The sequence below is a fragment of the Meriones unguiculatus genome, chromosome 4 (genome assembly GCF_030254825.1).
Source record: "Meriones unguiculatus strain TT.TT164.6M chromosome 4, Bangor_MerUng_6.1, whole genome shotgun sequence".
NCBI lineage: Eukaryota > Metazoa > Chordata > Mammalia > Rodentia > Muridae > Meriones > Meriones unguiculatus.
The window spans coordinates 9873809-9898359 of NC_083352.1; the positions used below are offsets into that span (position 1 = coordinate 9873809).

The 24551-nt window shown below is 46.2% G+C and overlaps 1 protein-coding gene across 2 annotated transcripts in view; it reads left to right on the forward strand.

The window, feature by feature from the left end:
* Myom2 (myomesin 2) overlaps positions 1–24218 on the forward strand; it is a 64028-nt gene extending 39810 nt beyond the window's left edge. For both annotated transcript variants that reach the window (XM_021633578.2, XM_021633579.2), the window contains exons 20-37: positions 1803–1981; positions 3685–3799; positions 4659–4815; positions 4902–5008; positions 6434–6478; positions 6622–6758; positions 10239–10383; positions 10494–10553; positions 11823–11890; positions 13099–13212; positions 13380–13467; positions 14143–14181; positions 16059–16164; positions 19450–19613; positions 19870–19906; positions 21291–21313; positions 21813–21868; positions 23440–24218. In XM_021633578.2, coding sequence (XP_021489253.1) covers positions 1803–1981; positions 3685–3799; positions 4659–4815; positions 4902–5008; positions 6434–6478; positions 6622–6758; positions 10239–10383; positions 10494–10553; positions 11823–11890; positions 13099–13212; positions 13380–13467; positions 14143–14181; positions 16059–16164; positions 19450–19613; positions 19870–19906; positions 21291–21313; positions 21813–21868; positions 23440–23751 — 1952 coding nt within the window. In that variant the 3' untranslated portion in view covers positions 23752–24218. The remainder of the gene's footprint in view (positions 1–1802; positions 1982–3684; positions 3800–4658; positions 4816–4901; positions 5009–6433; positions 6479–6621; positions 6759–10238; positions 10384–10493; positions 10554–11822; positions 11891–13098; positions 13213–13379; positions 13468–14142; positions 14182–16058; positions 16165–19449; positions 19614–19869; positions 19907–21290; positions 21314–21812; positions 21869–23439) is intronic.
* Positions 24219–24551: the final 333 nt, after the last annotated feature.

Genomic DNA, 24551 nt, shown 5'->3' on the forward strand with positions numbered 1-24551 from the left:
AAGGTGGCCATTCACATAATAAGGATTGTGGCAAGGGCTGCCTGTGGTGAGACTGGACCAGTGCAACTAAGCATAGCCAGGGAAGAGGCTTTGAGTACAAAGTGGGAGGCAGTGAATGGAAGGAGCAGCTCACCCATGCCATGGAGGAGAGACAGTGCTCCAGAGTCCACAATGTGCAGCTGGCATCTGACCTATGGGCTAGATGTGGCTGTGGCCACCGGCTCTTAAGGAGCCAAGAGAAGATGAGGGCAGAAGGTCCCAGGCAGCAAGAGAGTCTGGAGTCCAGCCTAGGTCAAGGCGGCAGATCACTAGGTCCGCATTTCTGTGCTAGCCTCTGTGCTTCAGGCTGTTGGAGATCAGGGGCCTCCAGCTCTGAGGAGTACAATCTTTGCATCCAGACTGTGCCCCCTTTCTTCTTTTCCTCCCTCCCTCCCTTTCTTCCTCTCTCTCTACCTTCCTTCCTTCTTTTCTTCCTTCCCTCTCTCTTTTCTTCTTTCCTTCCTTCCTTCCCTCCCTCTCTTTCCTCCTTCCTTCTTCTTCAGTCTTTCTCCCCCATGTTCCTCCCTCCCTCCCTTCCTCTTTCTTTTCTTATTTTAATTAAGTTAATTTGGATCCCTTAGAAATGGCACTGGGAAAATACAGTTAGTGTTCAGAACATCCTCCTCCTCTTCCTTTTTTCCTTTCCTTCCCCTCACCTCCCAGTTCTTTCTCTCAGCTCCATGGAATGAATCCAGGGCTTCCTACCAGCTGAAAAAAGCCATCTATCATGAAGCTACATTTTAGCTTTTATTTCCTTTTCTTTTATTTTTAAAAATGAATCTTATGTTAAAACTCAGAAATAATAATAATGAAACCATCACACACTGAAATTAACCAGACCCAGAGTCTATAGGCATTCTGAAGCTGTGGAGCTTCACATTGGATTTTACACTCTTGCTATTGAATATATTTTGATGCACTTATCTACCACCCAAAATAACACTCAAACGTCCATGACAGCACTGGAACTGGGAAAAAATAGCTTTATATTCTTTTTACTAACTCTAGTTCCTTACCACCCTTTTACCTTTATTTTGAGAGAGGATTTCACTAAATTGCCAACCTGGCTTGAACTCACTACTTAAACTTTTAACCCTCCTGCCTCCGTCTCCTAAGGGGCAGGACTGCAGGTCTGTGCCGCCATGCCCAGCTCTAGAGTCATCCTGAAGGCTCCATACAAACTGGTTTATGAGCACACACAGGATAAGTGAGATCTAATTGAGACTAAGCTGGGCAACATTGCCTTTCCCCGTGCTGCTAGGAGTTCCTCTGGGAATGCAGAGCCAGCCCCTGACTCCTGTGGCTTGCTGGCATCATGGGGAGAACTGTGATAATGTGTTAGCATGTTGGGAGGTTTGTAGCCCAGAGATGGTAACAACACCTCCTGTTTCTGCGAATTCTCTCTCTGACGCTCATGTGCTGTACTGTCACATATGCTGTCCATGTGCTGGCTGACATGTGGGTTACACGGTTCATACCCACAATCACCCAAGGGCCTGGTGGAGGGGATGCAGGTAGCCTCTCTTTCCAGCCCCAGCATCAGGAACCTTCTAGAGAGACTGATAAGTGAATATGAGGAGGACACATGTGATGTCTGGGGCGGGGGGGGGGGGGGGTGGAGCTCCTGCCCAGGCTGCAGGGGGATCACTGGGGTGGAGGGGGTGGGAGGCCCCTGCCCAGGCTGCAGGGTCACCGGAGTGGTGATGATGGTCGTTAGGTTTGGCTGAGCTGGCTGCTACTGCTCAGATTTGGTGACTTTTCAGGTCCTGCCTATGACCTGACCTTCTGTGAGGTCCGAGACACCTCTCTGGTCATGCTGTGGAAAGCCCCAGTGTACTCAGGCAGCAGTCCCGTGTCTGGGTATTTTGTGGATTTTAAGGAAGAGGATTCTGGGGAGTGGAAGACCACCAGTGAGGAAACAACTCCAAATCGCTATTTAAAGGTGACTGTCTCCCTTTTCATATGTGTGGTTTTGATTCTTTAGCAAACTGGCCCAAAGCTGGGTGAGCCTGTTCAAAGCCATGGAGACCACTGTAAGACACTTTACCGCTGGGTCTGCAGAGCAGGTACAGGAAGCTCCAGCAGAGGGTAGCAAAGCACCTTGAGGAGTTGATGGTGCCCTCGTGAACTGGGACTTAAGCAGGATTGGCTGGTTTCTCCCCAGACATGATGCTGCAGCCTACCAACTACCACATACAGTACCATGCCCCTCGTATGCACAGGCCATTCTCTGCCCCAGGTGAGGGTGGTGTCTACTGTGTGCCTCAACCTCAAGCCCAGCATTTACTTTATACAGTTTACTAATAAGGGTCTAATTTATATATATCCACACACACTTGCACACGTACACATTCATCCACACATATGCATACACCCGTGTTCAGACGTGTGTGCATACACACAGCCATACTCACCTGACATGCATGCAGAGGCACACACTCTTCTATTATAGATGTACAATTCTATGCCCTCACACATGTGCATACACAGTTGTATTAACATGTACACATGTCACTTGAATCTACAAATTTTATCATCCAGACATAGGCACCTTCACACTCCTATACACATCCACACACACGCATGCCTGTGCTCACACACATGCAGTTGTCCATGCAAAGTCCTCACGTGCACATTTTCACAACTGTGCTCTCACATAGACACATACATATGCGCAAGTACATAGAATCACATAACACATGCACTGTCACAGGTATACCGGGATACTTGCACTTGCATGCAGACAGGTACACACATACCTATTTGCACTTACAGGCGTACATGATTTTACGCCAGCACTCACATGTACGCACACGAGTGTACCACATACCATATTACATACATGCACACATACTTGTACACCTGTTCTCAAATACATGTACATAGAAACACATGTGCACACAGATGCATGACTGTACCCACGTTTCTACACACATACATATTCACATCACCCCACACATGTACAGTAGTACTCTCACACACGTATATACACATATGCACCCTCACATGAACTTACTTGCATATACACCTGTACTCACACATGCATAATGAGCACATACTCACACACACATGTAAATTAGTTCATCCTCATTTTCCAAAAAGTTCATTTTCACTTTTCTAGTCCGTGGGTCGGTTGTGACAGTGTCTGTGAGTCCAGGACCTGCATGCTCTGGAGAGTGTGCTCCCCTTTCCCGACCCAGAGGTCTTCTCTTGATGTGTTAGACAGACATCTGTGCACCCTTCTCTCAAGGGAGGTGACGTTTGTGCCCGGCACTGAAGCACACTGATGGAAGCATAGGCAGAGGACTCCGCAGAGCAGTTTCACAATGCAAAACAGTCTCCCTCAAACGGGTAAAGCATTGCCTTAGAACCCAGCCGTATACGCACCCACGTGAGAAGAGACCAGTTCAGTTTTGGTGTGTCTAAAGGATGATTTCCACAGCCTGAAAGCACCGTTAAAATAGTATGCAGTCCTGGAAAATTGTGGCAAATATCATTGCCAGGTTGTAACCTAGACAATAGCTTTTGAATCTGCACCTCAGTGTTCAGAGGAACAAATGAGTGTAGGCAGACCCAAATCTGCTCATTCCTTCAGTGAGACTGGGCACTGTCTGCCCGGGCACATGTTTCTTCTGTCATTTCAAGGTCTGTGACCTCCAGCAAGGTAAGACCTATGTATTCAGAGTCCGAGCGGTGAACGCCAGCGGACCGGGGAAGCCTTCAGACACGTCGGAGCCTGTGCTTGTGGAGGCCCGGCCAGGTGAGCCCCACCTTCCAGCTGCTCAGCACTGCAGCGTAAGCCACAGCAGGACACTGAGGGGAGCACACACACTGCGTATGAATGTGTATGCACGGGCAGAGGCTTAAAGAGAGGCATAGATACCCTGCATTTTAAATTAAAAATTGTTTGATAATTTCATACATCTGTATAATGCATTTTGATTACTCCATTACCTGCTTACCCCTCACTGAACTTTTTTTTTTTCTTTTCCATAAGTTCCCAATATATGTTTTAAGTAGAACTTGTTTGGCAGAAGAAGTAGGTTGTGAGCTGCCATGTGGGTGCTGGGAATCAAACCCAGCTCCCCTGCAAATGCTGTTAGTGACTGAGCTGTCTTCCCACCCCTCCTCCATCCCCAGCTTCTAAGAGATGTATTCTGAGTGTCTGATGTCAGGCCTGGTGCTCCTTTGGTCAGCACATACCAGACAAATAGCAGCCTTCAGTCCCCAGCAGACACAAAATAACTGATGTAGAGAAGGAAGAGTGTGTGAGTGATAGGGAGTCATGTAAACAGGACTGTCCAGGGCATGGTCTGGGGGTGAGGGGCCGCTCTGAGAGGCAGTCCAGGGCTTTCTGAAGGGCTGGAGAGGAAGCCAGCACAAGTCTGATGATATAAATGGCATCACCCTGGCCTGCCTGTGCTTTTCCAGCCATCTCCCTGAGGATCACTTGCTCCTCCTAGCCTCTCTGGTCAATCTTGAGTAGACGCTAAGTAAAATGTATGATGTAACCAATGCAAAAGAAGCTTCCATTTGGCCTGTGCCCTCCCCCCCCGAAAAAGGAACCTAGTGGGCCACGCGCTCCTGAGGCATCCTGCCCTCCCTCCTATCCCTTCCAGGCACAAAGGAAATCAGCGCTGGCGTGGATGAGGAAGGCAACATCTACCTCGAGTTTGACTGCCAGGAAATGACGGACGCCTCCCAGTTCACCTGGTGCAAGGCCTATGAGGAGATTGCAGATGAGGAGCGGTTCGAGGTTCACACCGAGGGGGACCAGTAAGCGCCTGTGACGTCAGGGGCTTTGAACTTTTGGCTTCCACAGGCAGAAGCTATGAACGCTCACCTGTCGGTTTTCCTTTCAGCTCAAAGCTGTACTTTAAGAATCCGGATAAAGTAGACATAGGGACCTACTCTGTGTCTGTAAGTGACACCGATGGTATATCCTCCAGCTTCATTTTGGACGAGGAAGGTAATTTGACAAACCTGACACATGGATGTGATTCTCAGCATTGTCACACTTCTAGAGATCAGCTCTAACACAGGGAAAACATACTTGATCAGAAACAAGGCTGGGGACCTGGGGAACACTCATGTCCCAAAACGACTTTAGATATTTAGCAGATCCAGGCTGAGGGCCTATTCCATGCCTCATGCTGTCTAGGAAAGTGTCACCTGGGGAAGCAGAACTCAATAGCTACAAGGCCTCCCTGCCTCAATAAGGGACAATTTCCAGAAAAGCAGTGTGGGCTCACTCCTGCCTCTCAGTGCAGCTCACAGAGGAGTCAGTTTCCAACCCGTGAACTTGGGGAGACATCTTCATCCCTCACACTGTGGGAAGGGTGGGGCAGGTGAACATCTGGGAGGAGGGAAAGAATCGGTGACACGCTGATGGCACCACAAGTTTGCAGCTCTGGCCCAATTTTGGTTTAATTTTCCCAAACTCAGAGAAGCTGAACAAAAAAGCATCCAAGAACAGCAGAGGGTTGGCATTGCCACTCCTCAAGCTGCACACAGAAGGGGCTTTGCAGTCTGTGTCTGAGGACTGTGTCTGCACGCACAAGAGTTGGTCCTGTATTCCTCTGCTGCGTGCACAGGGTGTTGTGCGCTGAGCTCCATGCAGTTGTGAAGGATGACTCTTGCACCGTGCCTTATGTGAGCAAAGCAGGACCTCACAGGTCCTGGTGTAGTTCACCTGGTTGACATGCATTCCTCCTGGGAGGTGTCACTGGGAACAGAAATTTGCTTTTGGTTGGGAAGAGTCCGACTTCGTCATTTAGCACACAGGAATGCTCCCAGGTGTCCATCCCGGTAGCGAATTCTAACTTTATGAAGGACAGAGAGGAAGAAGGGGAGGAAAGGGAGAGACATCTTGGAACGTACACTTTTCCAGCTTTGCTGAGGGTTTCCTGAGGAGCCATGCATTCTTCTTTTGCCCTTGGCACAATGAGAGCTTGCTTGAATCAGGGAACTTCACTTGATCTGTGTTAGAAGGAAATCCTGGAAGGGGAAAGAAATCCGATAGCCCCAGCATGTTCCCAGGAGCAGACCAGGAAGTACCTCCTGTGTTAGAGAGAGGTGACCCCGGGGCCACCCCTTTATCCACTCTGCAGGTGATTCTAGATTTCCGGAGCCCTCCCTTGCCCAGCCTCACACCTCCATGCCAGACCCACAAATGTCCTTTTAACAAGTGGGCTGCATGGTGAGGACCATGGCTGGAGCAGTCTGCTACTGTGGTAAAAGTGAAAGCCACTTCTCTGTCCTCCTCACCTTTACTGTCGAGCCTTCAGCATAAACCTTGGCAATGTGAAACCTCAGCTCTCGCTTTGCCTTGATGCGGTTCACGGGCTTCCAAATGCACAGGTCAAAACTGATGTTTTCTTCTTCTTCCTTTTAGAACTTGAGCGCCTGATGGCACTGAGCAATGAGATAAAGAACCCCAGTAAGTAATCCCATCGCTTCATATATATAGTTACACTTTCTATAAATGTTTAGAAACTGGGGGGTTGGTGTCTTACAATCTGCAGCTGACCATCTGGGGGGCATCTATTCACCACTGACTTGTGATTTCTCTTCCTCATGTAGCAATTCCTCTGAAGTCAGAATTAGCTTATGAGATCTTTGAAAAGGGCCAGGTCCGCTTTTGGCTCCAGGCAGAGAGTCTTTCGCCTGACGCTAGCTTCCGGTTCGTTATTAATGACAGAGAAGTCTCTGACAGTGAGGTGAGTGCCTGGGCGTGAGCTGTGGCTCATAGGGGCCTGGATTTGCTGGACTGGAAGTGAGCTAAAGCTCAGAGAAATCTGGCCTTACTTGGAAGGTTCTCAGAGTCAATATTTTTTTTTTTTTTTTTTTTTTATTTATTCTTACCTTTTCTGAGTTCCAGAAACAGAGGTGCAGAAGGTTGACCATATGGCTCAAGATTGTGGTTCTCGTTGTGTTCAGAGATTTGGTCTTGGTTTGATATGACTTAGGTAGACTTTAAAATCCAAATATGTTAAAATGAAAAACAAGTGAGTAACAGTATTTAAGAGACTTGGAGTTTGGGTTTAGGAAAAGGTTCAGGACAAAAGGGGTTGTTTTGATAAATTGGTTTCTTCCTGATTGTGGTTCTGAAGGCTTGACATTTTGCTCTGTTCTGGGAAATGATTCCTTATGCTCTTTCCTCTAACCATAGGAGGAAAGGGAGCATCTTGGTCCTCCCAGACTGTTGCCTTTGTATACTGAATTTGATCTGGACAGGGTTGGGGTTCTCATAAATGCTCATTATGCTAAGATAGAAGTATTCAGCCTTCGCTCTATTATTTGTATATTTGTATGTGTGCATGCTCTTTTGTAAGTGGTATATGCATGCATGGCACATGTGTAATCAGATATGATTACAAAAAGTAACCTTGGATACTTTCCCCCAGGCATCTTTCAGGGTCTCTTATTTACCTGAGATTTCATCAGATAGGTCAGCCTAGCTGGCCTATAGGCTTCCAGAGATCCATCTGTCTCTGCCCCCAATTTTGTTGTCTCTGGCCATGTGCTACCATGCTGAGCTTGTTACATGGGTTCTGGGATCCAAACTCAGCTCTTCATGCTTATGAGGCAAACTCGTATCCAAATGAGCCTTCTTCCTATCTTTCTTGTTTTTGTTGTTAGTTTTTCAAGACAGGGTTTCTCTGTGTAATCTTGGCTGCCCTGGACTAGCTTTGGAGACCAGGCTGGCCTTGAATTTGCACAGATCAGCCAGCCTCTGCCTCCACTGGGATTAAAGACATGTCACCACACTCAGTTCATCCTCCTATCTTTTTGATTGCATAAAAAGAATCTTAAAATTACTACCGTCCTCAGTTTTGGCTGTGGAACATTTGAGAAGTCATTATCTATATTTAGATATATTTCCCCTTGTCTAATTATAGCATACTGGGTAACCCAGTCATAGGACAACCTATTTTTTATGGGGTTTCTTTTATTCAGGGGTGGGGTTAGGTGAGTCATTTTTTGGTGTATCTTCTTCTTTTTTTTTTCTTTTCTAAATACCCAGCGTAGAGTCCTTGGAGCTTAGCCACCTGGTCCTAAATTTCCCACTCACTTGTTGACGCCACGCGCGCCAGCTGGGGCTGGAATGATAGCCCATCCACGTTTGTGGGCAGTCCACTCTCTGATTCTGAGCTTGCCTACGTTACTCTCATCCTGGTCTTTATGTCTGATGGGATTGGTAAAACAGGGCTAAATGAAGATTATCAAAGAGAAATCTTGGAACATCAGGGTCGTGTGGTGTTTAAGATCATATGATCCACTATGGAGTGGATCCCAATGGAGCCATGACATGCTTTTAGAAAAAGCATAGTGTAGGTAGATTTTGTGGGGTGCCAAAAGCCAAGTGGATGCATACTGTGTGTGGGACAGCACTGCCTGATCAAGGTAATTGGAGAAATTTTTTTCTGAGCAGAGATCACGCTAGGAAAAGAAGTGGAATATGGAGTAATTGCACATTATTTGCTGAACATCTTTTGATTAACATTTCTTTCCTGCCACAGATAGCAACATTCTGCTCCAGAGCTAATCTTTTGGAGCAGGAGTGCACCATTTCACTTCTTTAATTAGCAGCCCACAGGTGACTTTCACATTTGAAGACTGATGCTGTTTTGTGAAAGTCACATAAAACCCTGTATTTATGGGGCTTGTAAAATCACAGAACTTCATCTTGCTGCATCAAGATGCCTAATTATTTTCTGAAGCTTTTTCAAACATTGCAGTGTAGGAGCAGAGGAAGCTGAGGAGCCTACTGTGCCTTTAAGCTTCTGGTTTGTGAGTCTCATACCTGAGATCTCTTATCTAGTTAGAGTGGGTTCCTACAGCTCTGGGAACTGACAGTAAGCTGTTGGTGCTATCACATACACTGACCATTTGTTGAGCAACTTGAAAGTTGCTTTTGATGTTCAAATGTCATCATTTGAAACTAGACAGATGTGCAAGGACCAGGGCAGGGGCCACTCACTGGGTTCTTGTTCTTATACTCTGAGATGGTGGTGACTCATTTCAGGACGATGGCACAGCACTTTCTCTTATTTCATATCATTAACCTGTTCCAGAAGGCTCTACCTCAAAACTACTCTGCGGACTTGTGCCCCTTCATTTTGGCCTTTCTCGAGCACATTGATATACCCGTCTCCTCCTCTAACTCCCTTTGAAAATACTCAGTGATGTTATACAAGTACAGAACATATGACTGACATATTTTAAAGAATATTTGGTTTTCTTACTGAGTTAATATTTTATATGTTTATTGAGGATCAAAGCCGGGACTGGGTAGGACAGCTTTTAGCCAAGTACAACCTGGAGGCTGTTTGCAGTTATGGAGGCTGAAGTTCATAGTTACCCACTGGGAAATTGTCTGTCCATTTTCCCTTCCCAGTGCACAGTGGTTTATTTTTGGCTCTTGGTTCACCTAGAGGCATAGTCAATAACCTTCCTTTCTGAGTTTCGTCAGATGTACTACCTGGTATGTCTTAGTTAGTCTTTTGTTGCTGTGAAGAGACACCATGACCAAGGCAACTCTTATAAAAGAAAGCATTTCGGTTATGTTTTTTTTCTCCATATAGCCTTTGCTGTCCTGGACTTACTTGGCCTCGAACTCATAGAGATCTGCCTGCCTCTGCCTCCTTGAGTGCTGGGATTATAGGCATACACCATTACACTTAGCTCAAAAAAAAAAAAAAAGCATTTAGTTTGGTGGGGGCTTGTTTACAATTTTAGAGTGTTAGTCCATGATCATCAAGGCAGAAAATAGACAGGCATGGCACTGGAGCAATAGCGGAGAGCTTTACATCCTGAACCACAGGCAACAGGCAGAAAGCAGGAAAGGGAAAGGTAGGGGAATAGAGGGAGAGGGATTGGGAGAGGGAGCGAGATTGGGAGAAGGAGAGGGATAGGAAGGGAGGGGGAGAAGGAGAAGAGGGGAAAGAGGGAGAGGGAGAGAGGGAAGGAGGAAGAAAAGAGAGAGAGAGAACAAATTTGCTGTGGGCTTTTGAAACACTTCCTTCAACAAGGCCACACCTCCTAATCCTTCCCAAACAGTTTCCATCTCTGGTAACTAAGCATTCAAATATACATGCCTGTTGGGGTCCTTTCTCATTCCAACCACCATGTGGTGTAACTACAATGTGGAGAAACAGTTTCATCATGTCATTCTTTGGATCTTTTATGCATTCTAGACACACAGAATTAAATGTGACAGATCGACAGGCATGATTGAGATGGTCATGGATCGGTTCACTATTGAAAATGAAGGGACCTACACTGTGCAGATTCAAGATGGAAAAGCCAAGAATCAATCTTCACTGGTGCTTATTGGGGATGGTATGCTACAATGAACATTCTCATGTGCCCGCAGAACATAATTGAAAGAAAAATTTTTTGACTGGACAGAGGCAGATGTATTTAATCTCTCTTTTTGTTTTCTTGAATAGCATTCAAGGCTGTCTTAGAAGAGGCTGAATTTCAAAGGAAGGAATTCCTACGGAAACAAGGTAAGTGGTGGCTCACTCACACAGCAGGACAAAGTAAAGATTTGGCTTTGTAATGTACCTTGAGCAGATCCTGTATCTCATAGCCGACCCTGGAAACTTAGAATGATCAAACATCATGACATCATTTTAGCTATGAAAATTAGGAGATGCCTGTGTCTTTAGTTCTCTAGGGTTAGCTTGCCTTCATTCTTTCTTGCCTCTAATCTTAGCTGACCCTGGATATCCCTTGATGTTCATATTCTCTGTTACTAAGGATCATCACCCCCTGATAAGGGTCTGTTTAACCAGTCTATGCACCAATTGCTAAGTAGTCCCTGTGCCTTGAAGGTTGATAATCCTTCCCAAATACCTTTCTTCCCATGATTCTCGGCCTGTCCCACGTTAATAACCTCACAGAGAATCTGTAGAAGCCCAGGTTAGCCAAATTCTCTGCCTGCTTCTCCCAGTGGAGCCCTCTAACAAGTCATATGAACTGACCCTCCTCCCCACCACAATGTCCAGACCACTCTTTATTTGATCTTGCTTTTCCCACAGGTTTTTTTTTAAAAATACATTTTGAATTGAAATAGAACCACATCATTTTCTGCCTCCCTTTCCTTCCTCCAGTACCTCTCACACACCCTCCTACTAAGCCCCTCCACAGGCTTTCATACAAGGCACCAATTGAATTCTAGCCATATAAAATAGATTAATATGAGACAATCACTATATAAATCTCAAACCTGCTTTATATTTTTGTGTTGAATGAGAAAATAGTGTTATTAGGACATGGCTTACTCCATGTTGATTTAAGTAGAAATGATTGATGCTTTTGAAGAACATGTCTCTGATCAGAAATGACAAGGGTTTACAAAGTTGCTTTGTCTTCAACTCATCTCTACTACATCTCTTACTTTAAAGATCTTATCACCATGCTTCTCAGTGTTCAGTCAGATATATGGCCCAGGAAAGAGAATGTGATAAGCTAGGCATTGTATATATCTGAAGAGCAATAGACCCCAAGTCCCAGCAAGGATGGGGACTATGTGCTCCCACTAGGAACAGGAGGCTCAGGGACAGTCAGCTCTAAGGCCGGTCGGCTTCAGGACTATGAGAAGTCTTAGCTTCACAGGGCACAGTAGGTTCCCCCCAGCCGACTATGTTTATATATCAAAATATAGCATAGAAATGTGTTCTAATGCATGTCCATATGTGAATGCATATCTGAATTAGCTGAATTTATCTATACATGTAAATCCTTACTTTAAACCCCCAACTCCTTCCTCACAGGCCCCCACTTTGCTGAGTATTTGCACTGGGATGTTACAGAAGAGTGTGAAGTCCGGCTTGTCTGTAAGGTGAGAGACCACAGGCCTCTCTCTCCTTCTTGTCCCCCGCAGGGAGGCTGGTTAATGAGCAGCTGTGGGCCATGATGTGGGTGTTCTAGGTTTAGGATTGATTAGACCCCTCCACCTATGTACACCTATGGATCAAAGCTGTTTAGAGAATGGACTGATGGGCATCCGAAAGGCTGACTACAGACACGAGTGCACGTGCGCACGTACACACACACACACACACACACACACACACACACACACACACACGAGTTGCAGCTTCCGCCTTAATGAGCAGAATGAGCCCAGAGAAGAATGGCAGAGGCTGACACTGTAGGGAGACCCAGAAAGACCAGGAAGTTACCACCCTGGGATGCATGTTCACTCATGCTCTGTGCTGGGGGCCCTGTTTCCAGGGTGGCTGGGACATGGCCTCCATCTATCCCTTACACACTGTGAGTGGCTTTTCTGTACCAGGCTGACTTTCACCTCTAGGGACTAAAGCAGGAAAAATACTCATAGCACCCATATGTGATTATTCCCTGGTGTCACTGGTCACAATGTCACATATAGCTGCTGTGGAAGTTCCAAATACATGGCATTGCTGGTCCATAGGGACAATCCCATGACAATAGCATTTGTAACATTCCATTGCTGGCATTACTTATGTAGGGGCTGTACGGATGGGGATACAGAGTCCTCAGCCCCCTGGAATCCAATGCCTACCCCACATCTAACATTTGTCACACAAAGCAGCATGTTCTCTTGAGACAGCATTATCAGCAATGTGCTGGTGAATGTGGCTACGCTCCTCCAGAACCCTGCAAAGCTTAGCTTCTAAAGCCAGAGGCTCACGGCAAGGAATTCCCACACAAGGAGGCTCTCCTTCTGTGTGTCATCCCTCCCCATGTCTAGGCACCTGAAGACCAAACTTTCAAAGTTCGTTGGATCCGCAGATCCAAAGAACATTTACTAATCAAAGTGCTTTGCTTAAGCCTTATTAGTGATGCTTCCTATTACACAAGAGATTTTCACGTCTACTGACTTCATGGGTTCTCTTGGTGGCAACTGTTTGCTGTTATTAGAGGTGACAGTTTCCATGAGCCCCACACTGAGTCTGCTGAGGGTAAAAGTTGGTGTTTTCTTTAGGTCTGGGGTTGATTCACCCTGAAAGATGTTTTTTTCTTCCCGAGACACGATGGCGATTCACTAGGATTTCTGTTTTGCAGGTTGCAAACACCAAGAGGGAAACAGTTTTCAAATGGCTCAAGGATGATGTTCTTTATGAAACCGAGACACCGCCAGACCTGGAGAAGGCGGTCTGTGAGCTGCTTATACCAAAGGTGCGTGCAGCTAGAGAAGCAAGACAACACTGTTCATCGCTTGTAAACTGAGTCATGTCTTCATATTTGCACACCCTTTCCCGTACTTTGCAAGGAAAATGTCCTATTACACTATCTCATATCATGGTGTTGATTCCACGTAAACACAGAATGTGTTTTATTCATAGTTGTCTAAGAAGGACCATGGTGAATACAAGGCAACCTTGAAAGATGATAGAGGTCAAGATGTATCTGTCCTGGAAATAGCTGGCAAAGGTAAATTGGTGCCCTTTTTATCTTACAGCAAAGTCCATTTTGTCCATGGAAAATGGGGTACTGTGGAGGAGTGCTCAGGAGTACCCTTAGCTAGGTTCTTATCAGCTGAGCAGGACCCCATTCTGTCCATATGACAATGGGTATGGAGGACATATTTTCATGCACACTCTGAGCTGACAGAGCTCCATTCTGTCCATAGAATGGCGGGTGCTATACAAGAACACTCTCACACACTCTGAGCTGTATGCATTTTGCCTCTCTAGTGATATCATGTAAGAAAAACAGATTATACTTTGTCTGCATTATAAGATCATTAGGGAAATGCACACTATCACTTTGGGCTTAGATGAAATGTCATTTTCCTCTCTCATCAGAAGACAGGTTTGATTCCTTTACGAATGCAGTTATGATGATTGAAACTCTTAGGAAGTTATTCAATTCAATGTGCAGTTGGATTGATGTTGAACAAAATGTTCTTGTCCCGTGTTTAAAAAGCAAATAGGTTAGAAGGATTTATGGCACATATAAGCCTTTTATGGACAAATATTACCATTTTAATGTTTAAGTTTTCAAATGAGTATCACAGTTTCCGGTGTCAATTTAATTAGACATGGAAAATGCTGCTTTCTGTTAAAGTCACACCCCATGATGACACACTTCCATTCTCCATTCCAGTATATGAGGACATGATCTTGGCAATGAGTCGTGTGTGTGGTAAGTAAAAGCCCCTGAGTGTTAAAGTCTGCTTGGCTGAAGCATCTCTGTTTCCTGGGGTGGACACTCACCTCTCACAGACATTAAAGGCCAGGATATGTCCCATGCCTGGACTTGGGTGGGTATCTGGAGAATGACCGTTACCTGCCCACTCCATGATGTACCTTCAGAGCTTTGCAGTATGAGTACTGGAGCCTAAGTTGAGCTTCAGAAGCCCCTGCTGGCCTGGCCCTCCAGGTGCCACTGCCAATTTGCCTTTGCTCAACATGGGAATTTTTTTTTTTTTTTTTGGTCCAAAGTTGCCATTAGTCTTTCCTCAAACACTCCAGAGCCTTTGTGGATATGTAATACCCTGACCTCACAGGATGTGCCCTGAGCCACTTGCCTTTCTATAGAAACCGGAAAAGCAAAAATACTGCTTACGAATTAACAAACAACAGCTTACATGTCAGCAACTGGTAATTTGATTACTCTAGACTCTGTAGATTTGCAAGTATGCCCAACCTGTGACCAGTGGCCATGGTGACTTCAAAAAGTCAAGGACAGTTATGCATGTGGCCAAACACAAAATCATCACCATATACTTGGGAGGCATGAAACATTTTGGAATTTTCTTTCCTGTAACTCCACTGTGAGGCAATCCAGTGTGAATTTCATAGATGACAACAATGTGTTATAAGGTCAAAGGGTTAGACACGTCAGCTGTATAAATGTAACACCCAAGTTAAATTTTTCTGATCATGTGATCAAAGCATGCAAGCCTAGGCAAGTGATTGCCAGACTGCTAACAGCCAGGAGTGGGTTATTTTTGAAAAACTTTGTTTCTTTGGTCTTAAGCAAAGGGCTTTTCAGAGCACTCCAGCAGGGCAAGAGTGTGTTTGATGAAAGCATATGACTGGGAACTCACCAGAACACGCAGCCACAGCCTCTTCACCCCAATTAGAGTCCTGTGCTTTCCTGGGAATCCCATGAAAACCACCCTATGCTTCTCTGTAATGCTTTTGCAAATGGCCTCGTGAGGCAGCCCTCTTGCTTTTGTTTGGTGAAAGGACTGGGCTACATTCAAAATGAGTTTTACTTGGCTTTCAGGGAGTCAAGTGCTAACCTGTGGGTATGCATGCTGCTTGTGAGGCGAGCCGAGCCCTTTGAAAAGCGGCTTTGCTTTTACACTCTGTAGAGATGCTTTTATTACCTATCTCCTAACGGGCTGGAGGACCGCCTGCTGATCACAGCTGGTCACCTGTAGAGGTCGGATGAATGCAACAGACTGCCCTCAAAGGATGCTTCTGAACCCCCAGCTCACTCTATCACACAAAGGAGACATGGGACTCTTTCACAGGGATTTAGGTGGGGACAGAGAGCAAGCACAGAAGTCTCTGTGTGATTAGAGCCCCGGTGTCTCTGTGACATTTCAGGTAGAGGAGAGTGAGGTACACATGTCTTGAGGATGGAGGGATTCCGGACCACTCTCACCACTCCCTCCTCTGTGGGTTTTCAGCCTTTGTGGGCTTTTTGTAGCTCTTCAGATTTGGGTCGATTAATATAGAAGTTTTCACAGCCATTGTCACCAAGACTATTTTGATTTTTCTGTGCAAGCCAAACTGCTAAGGCCCAAGTGCAGATTATTTTTGAAGACCTTTTTTTTGTTTCTTTGGTCTTAAACAAAGGGCTTTTCAAAGTACTGTGGCAGGGCAAGCGTGTATTTAATGAAAGCACATGACATAGGCATGAGGTGGGGGCCTCTGTGAATGAGCTCACAGGAATGAGCACCAGCCTGAGGAGGGATGTGCTGATGGTGTGAATGGATGCACCTTCCCAGCAGGCCATGGGCCTGTTTCACTTCTCTGAGGTCTGAGATAGCATCTTGCCATCCGCAGGCATCTCTGCATCACCACTGAAGATTCTCTGCACCCCAGAGGGCATCAGACTTCAGTGTTTCATGAAGTATTTCACAGAGGAGATGAAAGTCAGCTGGTATCACAAGTGAGTATGAGAGCAGGTGTCTGTGGCTGCAGCAGCCTGGCACTGGTGGTGCTTTCAGCAAACTGCAGGCCATGACCCTGTTCTCAGAAATGTGCCAAGCTTTGGCTGGTGGGCTATGGGGCAGTGGGAGAGGGTCTGGGCAAAGGAGAAAGAAAGGACATGTCAGAAGGTATCAACAGCTTCCTTAGGACTGGTGCTTACTGATGGGGACAATGCTCAAAATGCATCCTCCCTGGTAGTGAGAAGAGCAACAAGGGGGCCAGTGTGTAGGGTCCAAGTTCCAACCTTCCAACTAGTTTCTTTCTCACTAGATAGACATGAGTAAGAAGACAAGGACCCACACAAGCCCTGTAGTTAAACTAACAGCAGAGGGTGTAGGGAAGCCTGCTTCAGCGGGTGACATTCAGTCCGTAGATCCCAATGAGAATTTTGCAGAATGCAGACGTAGGCACAGACGTTTGTTATTTGCCTTTTTGAAAAATGCCAAGTCATATATCAAGGAATGCAGAAAGTGCCACTTTAAACAAAAGGCTGGAAATCTATCCCACATGAATGAGAAGCAAGCATAAGGGATGCGGCAAAAAGTGTTCTTCAGAAAAAAGACCTAGTTTTCTTGCTGGAGGGTGAAATTAATGTATTGTGCCCATGTGGCAAAGCTAAACTATCAGAGGACTGACCACTCCAGCCTTAAAGGAGTCCCAACCACTCAAGGAATTTCTTGCTGTCATTACAGGAAAAACAAAGCTAGCACGCTTTGACCTCAGGGTATATGTGTTCCCTCAGCTTGGGAGACCTCTCCTGCACTGGTCACATTGGTCTAACGGCTCCCCTGAATCTCAGTGGGCTCCAACTACCTGCAAGAATGAGATGCCTTCTGTCTTCTGCATCTCACCTTTAGTATCTTTAGACAGGGTGGGGAAGGTGTTGAGATGAAGGCCTCCAATGGGGAGGGGAGGTGATGGGTGGATTCTCTCCCGCTCTGGGGAGGGCTGCCAGCAGCTGTGACCTGTGACAGAGCTTTGAGTTATAGAGACAGGGAAAGTGACATTTCCAGATTTAAGGCTGGCATGGGCAACACGTGGTAGATCAAGATTGAACAGGGTAAAGGAGTTATTGCATATTTAGGGATGGTGGCCGGATGTGGTCACTGATGTGGAGGACAGCACATGAAGCAGATTACAGATCCCCAGTCGTGGTGGATGCTGTCTCCCTCTGACAACCAGGGAGTAAGTCACAAGCCTCAAACAACACACAGTCACTACAATGGCTGGCTGAGGTATTTGGGGACATGTGGGGGTATCAATGTGTCTGTTCACACTGAACCATCTGCCTCAAGTCCTGGCTTTGGAAGCATCAGCAGCCCTTTTCTAACTCTCCACTGAGTGCTTATATAGCCTATGTAAGCTCTGAGGCACTGCCCAATCCTCACTTGGATAGTCAGTTCATGGAGGGTGGCAGGAAGACTGATTGCACAGAATATTTTTGGTGAATGAATTTTCTTTTCTGTAGAACCAGAAAGTCTATATAAAGACTCATTATTCCTTTTGGGTGAGAATGGGTGAGTTGTGAGTGTTGAGGTGACCCTTCCATTGCTTTAGTAACAGAGATTTTCCTCTGAGCTCACTGGAGGTCTAGTATTTTAAAGAGCCAGTATCTAGGACAAACCCACAAGGATTTGAACAAAGCATTCTGGGTAAAAAGCTGTGAGCCTACCCTATAGCTCTGACCTCTGGATTCTGCCTTCCAAAGGGCACCAAGTCTCTATGTGTCTTCCTGCAGGGGTGTTCTGTGGTCTGTGAGGCATGCACAGGGCCTTAAGATTATGTCCTTGTCTCCCTGCCTGGCTGGATCTTCTATGAGGCCTTTTTGGTCTCCTTGCTCCCCACCTGCCTACATCCCTGATGCTCTGCTCTCACTATACTAGTCAGCACTCTATCCTGGATTGACGTACTCTGTGTCCCCACATTGGGTGTTACCTCTCAGAGCTATTTCACAGTGAAGAGGTCCTGGGAATTCCTTCTTCTCCCTGAACTACGGTGGCCAGCATGGGTAATAGAGTTATTACTATAAGCCCAGTTCTCTGCACTCCCCCCACAAGCAGCCCTCTAAATTACAGTAACTGGAAAATGATATATACACACGGACTACGTACATAATGTAGACATGTGTCCACACCAAGCAGGGCGACTTGACAGTGGGTGAGTGTGGTCACTCTGCTGACTCGGAGGACAGTATTAGGGCCTTAGTCCTCCTTACATCTTAGAAGTTGGTATAGCATGCATATAACATAACCTGTATTATTTCATTTATCGTAAGGGTGCAGTGCAATATGCTATGGGTCACCACCTCTGCCACCCATCTGCAGAGCCTCTGTCTTGTCAAATGGTTCTTTCTCTCTCTCTCTCTCTCTCTCTCTCTCTCTCTCTCTCTCTTTTAAGATTTATTTATTTAGTTATGTATACAATATTCTGCCTGCATGTACACCTGAATGCCAGAAGAGGGCACCAGATCTCATTATAGATGGTTGTGAGCCACCTTGTGATTGCTGGGAATTGAACTCGGGACCTCTGGAAGGGCAGACAGTGCTTTTAACCTCGGAGCCATCTCTCCAGCCCCTGTCTTGTAAATGAAATGTGGCTGTCACTGTACACCTCTTCATTCTACTCTCTGCTCCTGAGTGTGGCAGCATTGGTGACCCCAGCTTGTAGAAACATGCTCGTCCTTGTGTGACTGGCTTTTTAAACGTAGCCTAAGATCCTCAGAACTCATTCATGTTGTAGCATGTGTCAGTTCCCCTCTTCTTAAAGTAACAGGAGTATTCCGCCACGTGGATAAACTGCACCTTAATTATCCACTCACCTGTCAGGGCCTACGTGGCTGTTCACATCGCCCGTTGTGAATGCTGTAGCTAGAAATGTGGGCATCCAAGTGTCCACATCTCCGCTTTCGGCTTCTGAACATGCAACTAAAGACGGAATTGCTGAATCAGGCGATAAGTTCCACGCTTAACATTCTTAGGAACTGCCACACTAAGTCAAGTATTCTGAAGTCCTTTGAGTTGTAATCATTTGGCTTTAGAAGGTTCCAGGCCCAGGTTATTAATATACTTAATAGCCAGAAACCCTCCCCCAAAGCCTACTGTGTCATTGGCATGAGCAACTGAATAGACTCTTCCCAACCAGATGTAAGTGAGTGGCCCCTTCTCACCCCGACATGCCAGTATGCCCTCCCAGGTGTGAACATAAGGTCGGAGGCTGAACTGAGCATGCCTGTGTTGCTTCCTAGAGAGGCTAAGATCTCATCCAGCGAGCACATGCGGATTGGAGGGAGTGAGGAGATGGCATGGCTGCAGATCTGTGAGCCCACAGAGAAGGACAAGGGGAAATACACCTTTGAGATTTTCGATGGCAAAGACAACCACCAACGCTCACTGGACCTCTCTGGACAAGGTACGGGAAATTCCCTTGTAGCCCCTCACACTCTTGTGAACAGTCCACACGGCTACTGGAAAGAAAAGGGTGCGTGAAATAGTCCACCTGATGTCGATGTCAGGACTTTCACCCAGAGGAAACTGCTAGAGAGAAATCAGTTTATTAGTTCGATTGCTTGTCAGTTTTCATCCTGTCAGTGAGCTGGTAGAACATCTGAGCGGATGAGGGTTAGACATGAGGGAACATGAATGACATATGGAATGTTTCCTTGCAGCTTTTGATGAAGCCTTTGCCGAGTTCCAGCAGCTCAAGTAAGACCCGCAGTTTGCTATCTCTGTGTCTGATGGGGACAGGAGGGGCAGGGGCTGGCAGTTTTATACTGGCCACTTACAGGATCATCCATAAATGCCTTAGTGATTCCGGGAATGCCTCTGTTCCTGGGATGAAAATAGCAATTTAAGAAATTCAATGTGTAGCAGGAAAACTGTTTTTTCCTATAGTAGACGTGCATTGTATATCAGCTTCCTGGGCTCATCAGAACTCCCGGATTACTTTAAATGATTAAAATGATGGATTCACAAATCGTCATACTCCAGGTGACATGTCATCCAGAACAACTGTTAAAGAATGCCTCAAATTTTCAGTTGAGTGTCTGAGTTTTATAATATGAAAGCCGAGGACAGTCCTTGGCTCTTACTAAATTATTCAGGATGCCCCCCCTTTTTTTTTTTTTTTTGAGTGGCTATGTGACTAGTATGATAAATCAGAAATTGACAATTTAACAAAATGCCCAGGGCCTAAGAGATGGCATAGTCGGCCAAGTGGGTCCTTAGAACCCATTTTTTTTGTTTGTTTGTTTTGTTTTGTTTTTTAAAGGAGCTGAGTACAGCAGGGCACACCTATAACCCAAGCACTGGGTAGGCAAAGACAGGGGCACCCCAGGCTTTCTGACCAGCCAGTCTAGCCAAATCAGCAGAAAAAGGGGAGAAGGGAGAGGGAGAGGGAGAGGGAGAAAGATCCTGTCTCATAGTTAAGATGGTGGAAAGCAACTGAGGAAAGCATTTGATATCAGTGTTTGGCCTCCACATGTACACGAATCCACACCCGTATATTCACACCTGCACACACAAGTACATACGCACAAGTACCCGAAAGTCTTTCATGCAGTCTCGTGAATTTGGTACAAAACAATACATCTCCCCAGCCTGAGAGTTTGCACGCTAATCTTCCTTTTGGTTTTAGCATCCTTCCCAGCTCCAAATGATCAGAGCGCAATCCCTCTGAACGGGTAAAAGTTCTGCACCCTCAGATCTAACCATGATTAAAAACCATCTCAAAGGCAGCACATCCCTGCAGCCACGTTTTTGGTCATCCTAAACAACAGGTTAGGAACTCTTACATAGCATTAACTGCATCGGGAATTTAAGTGACTAGAGATGAGTTACTAGATCCAAGAGGGTGAGTATACATTGTATGTGAACACAGCACCTTTTCATCTCAGGGAGTTGCACATCCATAGATTTTGGTGTCCTTGGGGTTCAGCTCTGGAACCAATGGGGGCAATGTCTGTGTAGTTATGAATCATTAGACTTTCCTTCTTTATCGGCTCTCACTGCTAGCAAACTTCTCATGTGCATGGTGTAGTTTGTCAGTGGCATTTCTTATAGCCCTCTCTGTCTCTCTCTCTCTCTCCAGGGCGGCCGCATTTGCAGAGAAGAGTGAGTACTTGTTGGGTGATGATGCGATTGGGCAGGGGACAAGCACACTCCACATGGTTGGTTTAGTGGATCAGAAGCAGCAAATGCTTCTTCCCCAGTATGACTGCGCCCTAATCTTTTGGCCTCTGCTCCTTCCAGCCCATGTCTTACTCTTCCCCCTCCTCCTTCTTGCCTGCACCCACCCTTGAAAGATCCCGTTCCCCAGATGGCAGGACCGTCTTCCGTATGAGATGCAGCTCTTTCTGCTTGTGGTCCTTGATATAACCCCTTTGGTTCAGCCGACTCTCATTTCCATTTCCCCGGTGCCACTTGTCCCCAGACATGCACAGAGTCAGCTGTTCCTTATCTGTGGCCCTCCTGGTAGCTTTTCCCACTGAGAACACAACTCTCTGTGTCCTCTCCTGGGTGCATTCCACCTTGGTATCACCCGTTATCAGCTTCAGGCTTTGTGTAGGCCTCCCTGACAGCGTCTCCTCAACCCAGCTCTTTTCCATTGCAGATCGTGGCAAGGTGATTGGCGGCTTACCAGACGTGGTGACAATAATGGAAGGCAAGGTGAGAGCAGGCACCTGGGGGCAGGGCTGGGATGAGTGTGGCGATGCAGGGTAGAACTCAGCTTTCGTCTTAGGGTGGGACACAGGGACCCTGAGAGTAGAAATGGTTCCCCACTGACTGCCCATAACAGAGCTACCTCCCATTGTGTGGCCACCCTCTGTCCTGCACTGATAACGTCCGCAAACGGAGAGGCGGGATAGATTAATAATCAAAGTTGGGGTCACCTCAGTGTTAGATGGTTTGGCTACTATGTGTGAGGCATTGGGCTTCACTCTCAGCACTGAGGAAAACAACAACACAATAATAACAACAGCAGCAACAACAACATAATAATAGTACCAGCATCAGCAGAAGCAGCAGCGACAACAGCAAAAGCTAGTATTGCCAGTTCTCAAAGACGGGGCATGTTGTGTCACTCAAGGACTTGTTACAGGGACTTAGTGTCCACAGGGTCCGATGTCACCTGGTTCAGGGGCTTCTCTGAACGAGGTGGTGGGTCAGCTCCCATCTGCTGTGAAACTGTGAGCCACCACCTTTGAACGTGAATAGTCAAAGCTTCTTCAATATTAAAGAAATGAAAAAAAAAACTGCTCCAATTTTCAAGGTCATTTTAGAATCTATAATTGAGGTTTTAATTTGTCTCTCATCAGTAGAGTTATTGATATCTACTTGGCACTTCCGCTGCATGATTCTAGCTCAATGTCACAGGGACATAGGTACTTGAAAGGACTTTATTAGGCCCAAATGCAAAATTTATAGACCTCTTTAGCAGCTGATGAAAGTACAGAGAGACCCTGAGATGGAGCAACTGTGACATCACAGAAGACGTGATTGTGGGGTTAAGAGTCACAGGCTGCAAGCGGGCTGAGCCCAGGCAAGCATGTAGTTGCTGGATCCGAGTTAGGAGCTACAGAAAGTATATGCTCTGGATTTTCCAGGAAAACTGCAAAGACAGACCCTAAGTCTAAATGTAAAGGAAGTGTGGGGGCTAAAGGATGGTTCCTCTCTTAAAAGCAAGAGCTTCTTTTAGGGTTTGTCCAGCTCCCAACACCCATGCTGGGTGCCTCACAGCTTCTGCTAACTCCAGCTCCAGCGGATCTGACACTTATTCTGCCTTCCACAAACAGCTATGCTTATACGTACATCCCCATACACAGACATGCAGGAGTACACATAGGTAAGAATAACAAACAAACAAAGCTTCAAAATAAGTCCAGCGGCATGATAATGGAGCTAATCCATTGCCCAAATTTAGCCTGCAATCCCTGGATAGAACTTGGAATAAGTAGAACCATTTGCACAGGTTTTCCTTCGTTCTCCCCCTCTCCCATCGCACAGGACTCCTCTACTCCACGTCCCTTTGGAGTCTGTGTGGATGAAGGGTTGTTGATGTAATAAGTGATCAAGAGGTGCCAATGAGCATGACAGAGAGCAGATGGCCTTTCCTTTCTTTTTAAAATTAATTATTGGGGAATTCCATACATGTTTGCAGTGTGTCTTGATCATGCCCCACCTCCTTTTTCCCACCCCTTTTCTAACTGTCTTTCTCCACCGACATCTTCCCTCCAAAGACCTTGAACCTCACCTGCACAGTGTTTGGAAACCCTGACCCCGAAGTGGTCTGGTTTAAGAACGACAAGGACATTGAGCTAAGCGAGCACTTCTCCGTGAAGGTGGAACAGTCCAAGTATGTCAGCCTGACCATTCAAGGGGTGACTGCTGAGGACTCGGGCAAGTACAGCATCAACGTGAAGAACAAATATGGAGGGGAGAAGATTGACGTCACTGTCAGCGTGTACAAACACGGGGAAAAGATCCCAGACATCTCACCTCCCCAGCAGGCCAAACCCAAGCTCATCCCAGCTTCCTCCTCGTCTGAATAAGGGGATCCCATCCACCCCAGGCTGGAAAGATGGGGGTAGGGAGACATTTGGAAGTCCTAGGATGTTGTATGCTGTGCTGAGTGACTGCTAGTTCTGAGTGATTATCACATGTGGCAAGATTGGTGCTCGCACATTAGGCTTTTGATTTTTGCACTTTGTGCTTAAAGTTTTATGTGTGAAGGAAAAAGCTAATGTTTATGAACACAGGCTGAAAGACTTGTGTGAGCCCATGAGTAGATGGCAGTGGAGAGTGAGCTGAGAGAGAGAGCAACTGATGTGTCCAGGATCATGGGCATATGGAGTGATGGTCAGATGGTCCTAGCATGTGGGGGTCTGGGTAAAGTTACTACCATCCTGAGGGTGATGGAGGTCCCTCAGGACACATCTCTGGAAACTCCTTTTGGAGCATGTCACTTGCTTACATTTTTTTTTCTTGCTTTAGGCTAATAAAAAAACAAATAAAAGGCACCATGCTGTAATTTCTGTACCACTGTCCTATCTACCAACATGTCCCTATCTTGGCTTAATAGGTTTCTGGGGCTTTCATGATTCTGTGGTGTGTGGGCCATGGATCATATCCAAAGCGCCAGCGCTGGGAGACAGCTTTCCAGTGAGATCCCTCCTGCAGCTCCATCTAAGGACATAGATGCAGAGAGGGACCCTTCATCAATAGTCCCGAGAAATATGCATTCTGTGAGGTTCTCAGACCATGGATTTCAAGACTTTTGTAGAACACAACAAAATGGGTGTGTGGCTTTGCTCTGTTCTAGCATAATCAGCCAGAGATTCCAAGGGAAAGC